The 8,620-nt window shown below is 48.2% G+C and overlaps 1 protein-coding gene across 1 annotated transcript in view; it reads left to right on the top strand.

Moving 5' to 3' along the window:
- Window positions 1-8,461: 8,461 nt before the first annotated feature.
- Window positions 8,462-8,620, top strand: part of LOC137341428 (small ubiquitin-related modifier 2) — a 107,020-nt gene continuing 106,861 nt past the window's right edge. The window contains exon 1 of the mRNA XM_068004542.1: window positions 8,462-8,572. Within this exon, the coding sequence (XP_067860643.1) occupies window positions 8,552-8,572 (21 nt within the window). The 5' untranslated portion in view covers window positions 8,462-8,551. The remainder of the gene's footprint in view (window positions 8,573-8,620) is intronic.

The raw sequence follows: 8,620 nt of genomic DNA, 5'->3' as shown, positions 1-8,620 counted from the left end.
GTGAAGGAACTGGCAAAATGGAGGGTGCCCAAGTGGGGAGACTGTTGCTATGTAAAGTGTCTCTGTGAGGCCACTGGTTTCATGCAGCAGTGTCCGAGTGAGGCCACTGGTTCTATGAAGCAGTGTCCCAGTGAGGCCACTGGTTCTATGGAGCAGTGTCCCAGTGAGGCCACTGGTTTCATGGAGCAGTGTCCCAGTGAGGCCACTGGTTTCATGGAGCAGTGTCCCAGTGAGGCCACTGGTTTCATGGAGCAGTGTCCCAGTGAGGCCACTGGTTTCATGGAGCAGTGTCCCAGTGAGGCCACTGGTTTCATGGAGCAGTGTCCCAGTGAGGCCACTGGTTCTATGGAGCAGTGTCCCAGTGAGGCCACTGGTTTCATGGAGCAGTGTCCCAGTGAGGCCACTGGTTTCATGGAGCAGTGTCCCAGTGAGGCCACTGGTTTCATGGAGCAGTGTCCCCGAATTGACATGCAGGAGAGGAACATCCTTTTTGTTTTTATGCTGAGTTTGTGAATATTTATGTTTAAACTCTCATATCAAGGATTCTCAAAATGCTGACTGGGTGAAAGTGAAGGAACTGAATTAACAACACATGGGTATCAGCATTCACGCCACATCTTGATATTCCAATTATCACCTCTGTTCCACCTTCAGGCACAGCAACTCCTCGAAATCAGTTCCAAACAGACTCACTGTTTAAGAAAAAAAATTCAGAAACTATAAGATCAGCGAATTATAATTTGATGTAACCAAGGTACTATCTTCTTCTAGTTAAACACTACAGAAGACCATCTGACCTACCCTTACTGTGGTTCTGGAATCCATAACCCTGTCGCCCCTATCCAAGAAATCCACCCTGCTCTTCTTTGAACCCTGCCTTGGCTCTGTCCCATCATCCCTGCTCGTAACCTGTTCCATGATTCCATCTCCTCGTACCGAAAAATTTTTACCTAAAATTCCTATTTTCCTTTGACACCCTTAACTTTACACTGCGTCCCTCACGTACACAGTACACTTGGTGTCCACAGCAGCCTTTTCAACTCTAATTCCCTCACATCTACTCTCAAATAAATAAATAAGAAAATTATTGTAGCTGTAAGAAACTCGCACTGCTGTACATTGCCAAATATAAAAATGTGAGCTTGGAACGCACAGCTGACAATTCACAACAGAATCCTGAGGAGGTATTTAAGGAAAAGCAGCCAGTTAGTATTCTGGGTTTTCATGTCAGTCTTTCAGAGTTCTCTTGATTCAGGAACCATCCCTTTAGATTGGAAAATTGCACATGTCACCCCACTATTTAAGAAAGGTGAGAGGCAAACCAGGGAATTATAGACTAGTTCGCCTAACATTTGTTGTCGGGAAATTACTAGAGTCTACAAGTAACAATAGAGTGGGTACGGTAGCATAGTGGTTAGCATAGAGGCCTGGACTAAAATCCAGAGTCATGAGTTCAAATCCTGCCACGGCAGCTAGTGAATTTAAATTCAATTAATTAATTAAATTCAATTAATTAAATAAAATCTGGAATTAAAATACTAGTATCAGTAATGGTGGCCATGAAACTAACGGATTGTCGTAAAAACCCATCTGGTTCACTGCTGCCCTTTAGGGAAGGAAGCCTGCTGCCCTTACCCGGTCTGGCCTATATGTCACTCCAGACCCACAGCAATGTGGTTGATTCTTAATTGCCCTCTGAAATGGCCTAGCAAGCCACTCAGTTGTAAAATCTCACTACGAAAAGTCATAATAAGAATAAAACCGGACGGACCACCCGGCATCGGACCACTAGGCACCGGACGCGACAACGGCAAAACACCAAGCCCAGTCGACCCTGCAAGGTCCTCCTTACTAACATCTGGGGACTTGTGCCAAAATTGGGAGAGCTGTCCCACAGACTAGTCAAGCAACAGCCTGACATAGCCATACTCACAGAATCATACCTTTCAGCCAACGTCCCAGACTCTTCCATCACCATCCCTGGGTATGTCCTGTCCCACCGGCAGGACAGACCCACCAGAGGTGGCTGTACAGTGAAATACAGTCAGGAGGGAGTGGCCCTCGGAATCCTCAACATTGACTCTGGACCCCATGAAATCTCATGGCATGAGGTCAAACATGGGCAAGGAAACCTCCTGCTGATTACCACCTACCGTACTCCCTCAGCTGGTGAATCAGTCCTCCTCCATGTTGAGCATCACATGGAGGAAGCACTGAGGGTAGCAAGGGCACAAAATGTACTCTGGGTAGGGGACTTCAATGTCCATCACCAAGAGTGGCTCGGTAGCACCACTACTGACCGAGCTGGCCGAGTCCTGAAGGACATAGCTGCTAGACTGGGCCTGCGGCAGGTGGTGAGAGAACCAACACGAGGGAAAAACTTACTTGACCTCGTCCTCACCAATCTACCTGTCGCAAATGCATCTGTCCATGACAGTATTGGTAGGAGTGACCACCGCACAGTCCTCGTGGAGATGAAGTCCCGTTTTCACACTGAGGACACCAGCCAACGTGTTGTGTGGCACTACCACCGTGCTAAATGGGATAGATTCAGAACAGATCTAGCAGCTCAAAACTGGGCCATCAGCAGCAGCAGAATTGTATTCCAGCACAATCTGTAACCTCATGGCCTGGCATATTCCTCACTCTACCATTACCAACAAGCCAGGGGATCAACCCTGGTTCAATGAGGAGTGTAGAAGAGCATGCCAGGAGCTGCACCAGGCGTACCTAAAAATGAGGTGCCAATCTGGTGAAGCTACAACTCAGGACTACATGCATGCTAAACAGCGGAAGCAACATGCTATAGACAGAGCTAAGCGATTCCACAACCAACGGATCAGATCAAAGCTCTGCAGACCTGCCACATCCAGTCGTGAATGGTGGTGGACAATTAAACAACTAACGGGAGGAGGAGGCTCTGCAAACATCCCCATCCTCAATGATGGCGGAGTCCAGCACGTGAGTGCAAAAGACAAGGCTGAAGCGTTTGCAACCATCTTCAGACAGAAGTGCCGAGTGGATGATCCATCTCGGCCTCCTCCCGATATCCCCACCATCACGGAAGCCAGTCTTCGGCCAGTTCAATTCACTCCACATGATATCAAGAAACGGCTGAGTGCACTGGATACAGCAAAGGCTATGGGCCCCGACAACATCCCAGCTGTAGTGCTGAAGACTTGTGCTCCAGAACTAGCTGCGCCTCTAGCCAAGCTGTTCCAGTACAGCTACAACACTGGCATCTACCCAACAATGTGGAAAATTGCCCAGGTATGTCCTGTCCACAAAAAGCAGGACAAATCCAATCCGGCCAATTACCGCCCTATCAGTCTACTCTCAATCATCAGCAAAGTGATGGAAGGTGTCGTCGACAGTGCTATCAGGCGGCACTTACTCAACAATAACCTGCTCACCGATGCTCAGTTTGGGTTCCGCCAGGACCACTCGGCTCCAGACCTCATTACAGCCTTGGTCCAAACATGGACAAAAGAGCTGAATTCCAGAGGTGAGGTGAGAGTGACTGCCCTTGACATCAAGGCAGCATTTGACCGAGTGTGGCACCAAGGAGCCCTAGTAAAATTGAAGTCAATGGGAATCAGGGGGAAAACTCTCCAGTGGCTGGAGTCATACCTAGCAAGAAACACTAACCGCTTAAGAAATTGGCTGAGCGGCAGGAGACAGAGAGTAGGGATAATGGGCAGGTACTCAAATTGACAGGATGTGACTAGTGGTGTCCCACAGGGATCTGTGTTGGGGCCTCAACTATTCACTGTATTTATTAACGACTTAGATGACGGGATAGAGAACCACATATCCTAGTTTGCTGATGACACAAAGATAGGCAGCATTGTAAGCAGTGTAGATGGAAGCATAAAATTACAGAGAGATATTAATAGATTAAGTCAATGGGCAAAACTGTGGCTAAAAGAGATAGACCTGAGTACTTTCTAAATGGTGAAAAGCTCGAAACAGTGGAGGTCCAAAGAGACTTAGGGGTCCATGTACATAGATTATTAAAATGTTATGGACAGGAACGGAAAATAATCAAAAAGGCTAATGGAATGCTGGCCTTTATATCTAGAGGACTAGAATACAAGGGGGTAGAAGTTATGCTGCAGCTACACAAAGCCCTGATTAGACCACACCTGGAGTACTGTGTTCAGTTCTGGGCACCGCACCTTAGGAAGGATATATTGGCCTTGGAGGGAGTGCAGAGTAATTTACTAGAATGATACCTGGACTCTAAGGGTTAAATTACGAGGAGAGATTACACAAACTAGGGTTGTATTTCCTGGAATTTAGAAGATTAAGGGGTGATTTGATTGAAGTTTTCAAGATATTAAGGGGAACTGATAGGGTAGATAGAGAGAAACTATTTCCGCTGGTTGGGGAGTCTAGGACTAGGGGACATAGCCTAAAAATTAGAGCCAGGACTTTCCAGGAGTGAAGTTAAGAAACATTTCTACACGCAAAGTTGAAGTTTGAAATTCTCTTCCGCAAACGGCAGTTGACGCTAGCTCAATTGTTAATTTTAAATCTGAGATTGATAGATTTTTGTTAATCGAAGGTATTTAGGGATATGGGGCTAAGGCGGGTATATGGAGTTAGGTCACAGGTCAGCCATGATCTCATTGAATGGCAGGAGGGCTAAATGGCCTACTCCTGGTCCTATGTTCCTCACCGCCTGACCTCTCTGTAGCTGCGGAGAGACCACCTCCTGAAAACTGCTATCCGTGAAACTCTCAGCTTCCTGTATGCGCTGTCGTGACGCCAGCCGTCCCTCCAGCTCAGAAACTCTGAGCTCGAGCAGCGGGCGGCACTTCCTGCACACGTTGTTTTCCAGGACACATGGAATTCCCACATGGCACAGGATGTGCATGGGACAGGCCCCAGCTGTCCTGCCAGGTTAGCTAACAGCTTAGCTTGTTTAGCTTTAAGGCCCTTCACGGTTTATCTAAACACTGAAACACTAACCGCTAAAGTCACTAACCGCTAAAGTCACTAACCGCTAAAGTCACTATCCACTGAAACACTAACCGCTAAAGTCACTAACCACTGAAACACTAACTGTTAAAGACACTAACCGCTAAAGTCACTAACCACTGAAACACTAACCACTGAAACACTAACCGCTAAAGACACTAACCGCTAAAGACACTAACCACTGAAACACTAACTAATGAACTAAATACTGACTGACTTACCCTTGGTGCTCCTCCTTGTCTTGTGACGTGACTTTCTGACATTTTCTTGATTTTTGATTCCTCGTGGCTCCCTTTAAGCTTCACTCAGTCTTTGTCTGAGTCTTTTTTTACACTTCATTTTTAAAAAAAGTTTTCAAAGTTAATTGATTATTTTTTTTACTCGTTCATGGGATGTGGGCGTCGCTGGCAAGGCCAGCATTTATTGCCCATCCCTAATTGCCCTTGAGAAGGTGGTGGTGAGCCGCCTTCTTGAACCGCTGCAGTCCATGTGGTGAAGGTTCTCCCACAGTGCTGTTAGGAAGGGAGTTCCAGGATTTTGACCCAGCGACGATGAAGGAACGGCGATATATTTCCAAGTCGGGATGGTGTGTGACTTGGAGGGGAACGTGCAGGTGGTGTTGTTCCCATGTGCCTGCTGCTCTTGTCCTTCTAGGTGGTAGAGGTCGCGGGTTTGGGAGGTGCTGCCGAAGAAGCCTTGGCGAGTTGCTGCAGTGCATCCTGTGGATGTTACACACTGCAGCCACTGTGCGCCGGTGGTGAAGGGAGTGAATGTTTAGGGTGGTGGATGGGGTGCCAATCAAGCGGGCTGCTTTGTCCTGGATGGTGTCGAGCTTGAGTGTTGTTGGAGCTGCACTCATCAAGGCAAGTGGAGAGTATTCCATCACACTCCTGACTTGTGCCTTGTAGATGGTGGAAAGGCTTTGGGGAGTCAGGAGGTGAGTCACTCGCTGCAGAATACCCAGCCTCTGAACTGCTCTTGTAGCCACAGTATTTATGTGGCTGGTCCAGTTAAGTTTCTGGTCAATGGTGACCCCAGGATGTTAATGGTGGGGGATTCGGCAATGGTAATGCCTTGAATTATCCTCTGGTTCCTTGGTTTAAATCATTTAGCACCTCCTTTCCCCTCTGCACTGAATTCCCACACTCACCAAATTCCCAGTTAAAAGTCCTCACTCTGTTAGTGCTTCACTCTGTTAGAGATTTATTCTCTGTCTTTCCCAATCTCCGTGCTCAAGCTGAAAGGTAAAAATTTGCAGGACGATGGGGAAAGAGCAAGGGAATGGGACTAATTGGAAAGCTCTTTCACAGAGCCCGCACAGGCATGATGGGCCGAATGGCTTCCTTCAGTGCTGTATCATTCTGTGATTCTATGACTGCCCTAACCATGTGGTTCTGCCCCACTGCGCCCGTGTGATGAGTTTCCATTGGTGGGACATGTAAGAGTTTCCATTTTGCGCACCAGGCCCTCCCAAGTCTGGGGCAACATGGTGTCGCGGCCTCAAACTCGGAGAAACTCTTCTCCTGTACCACCATAGTTTAGTGCCAAATTTGGAGTTTTGTGCTCCGGGCCTATATCTACCAGGAGCTGGGATGAGGCTGTTGGGATTGATTTCATTCAGTGTACCGCCAACGCGCAGAGCAGACTTTCATGCTGTCAGCCTGTGGAAATGCATAAAGAGATACCTGACTATATTAACTTTTTAATACACCTAAACCATAAATGAAGAAATGCATGATGGATATTTGACCATATTAACTGACCAGCTGAATACAATAGAAAGCTTATATTTTAGTTTCTCACCAAAGACATACAGAAGCACTATTGTTTAATTAAAGTTCTCTTATGCTGATAACTGTCTGACTAACAGAAATGAATGACCATTATAGCCTTGAGACTAGGTACAGACCGACTGATAAAAAAGACTGTTTCTTAAGGAAAAATACTTTCCCAGGCTTGTGTCCAACATCACAAGGCAGTCATGAGGAACCAGAGGGTGGGTTCCCTATTTTGATTGACTAACTACCTGAACCAATAAAGAATGTACGTGTACGCCCATATTCTACGACAGGTGGGCGTTGCTAATTAACTGTATAAATGTGAACTGTTTCTTGAGCTCAGCGAAGACGTAGCCCTGACCATTGTTTAGGGCACGCTTCCCTTGTATACAAGTTTTCTTAATAAATTCTTACTTGTCTGAAATAAGTGTTTGGAGTTAATGCATTGTATATAATAAGTAATAATAAGTTTAAGTTTTTGACAAGCCTGGGCTGGATTCGAACCCATTTCCTAGGGCTGAAAGACCAGTGTCTAACCCCCTGCACCAGGCAATTACCCCCTTATTTTGGTAATTCCTTGTCAATTTGTGTCCAATTCTGGGCAGTCTGAGATGGACCTGGTCCCCAGTGGCTCATCGAGTTAATTGTAAACAATTTTACAACACCAAGTTATAGTCCAGCAATTTTATTTTAAATTCACAAGCTTTCGGAGATTTTTTCCTTGTGAATTTTGTGAATTTAAAATAAAAGCTTGTGAATTTAAAATAAAATTGCTGGACTATAACTTGGTGTTGTAAAATTGTTTACAATTGTCAACCCCAGTCCATCACCGGCATCTCCACATCATCGAGTTAATTCAGTGGTGCCAGAGTCAATCCCCAGTCTCAGCCTGATCATCAGTAAGAAATGCTGCAATCGCCCTCAGTGCACCTGGAGCAGGCGGAGCGGCAAAAGAAAACAGCCAGCCAAGTCGGCATTCCAGATCGTCACCCGGTGACAGCTGGCTTTGTCCAGACAGCTCAGACCAGGAGTGGGCTCGGCTCTGAATCCTCCACTCGCTGCTGAGGCTCTCTGGTGAATCACAGCAATTTGGGCCGGGTGCTGGCTGCTGCTCCAGGCTCATCTTTTGTTGGGGCGGGGGGGAAATCAAGGGATATGGGGATATAGGGATATGGGGCTAAGGCGGGGATATGGAGTCAGGTCACGGATCAGCCATGATCTCACTGAATGGCGGAGCAGACTCGAGGGGCTGAATGGCCTCCTCCCTTTCCTATGATGCTGAGGACTGGGTGTTGCTGGTAGATCTGGTTAACCTCGAAGGCTCAATGGAGGCCAAGTGAAAGGGGAAAAAAAACATTACAAGCAGGAAATGCTGGAAATACTCAGCACGTCAGGCAGCATCTGTGGAGAAAGGTCGAGGCCCAGGTCTTTGTCCCTTCGGCAGCTCAGCGCACTCTCCCCGCCACTGACGTAATCCCCGCCGGCCGTCACGTGTCACTCCCCCCCCCGCACAGCGAGAGCGCGCGCCAGCCCGGCCCCGCCCCCCCCCTAACCGTTATTCCCGCCTCGCGGGCTGGCCAGCCTCCCAATCAAAACTCGGGGCCGGGGCCGCGGGCGCGCGCACGCACGGGTGGGGGCGCGCTGCGCCGTGTGTGTGTGTGTGTGTGTGGCGTGCATGCGCCCGCCCGCCCGCGCGCGCGCTGTGCCTGTGTGACGGCGGCGCGCTCCCCTCCCCCCTCTCTCCTGCTCCCTCTCTCTTTGTGCCGAGGAGACGCAGGCGAGAAGACACAATGGCGGACGAGAAGCCTAAGGTAAAGCGCAGCGTGAGGCGGGGAGAGAGGGCCGCGGCTAGGCCCGGG

The sequence above is a fragment of the Heptranchias perlo genome, chromosome 23, assembly GCF_035084215.1.
Source record: "Heptranchias perlo isolate sHepPer1 chromosome 23, sHepPer1.hap1, whole genome shotgun sequence".
NCBI lineage: Eukaryota > Metazoa > Chordata > Chondrichthyes > Hexanchiformes > Hexanchidae > Heptranchias > Heptranchias perlo.
Note: the sequence above shows the minus strand (reverse complement) of the source record. Positions and strands in the feature narration are given on the sequence as shown.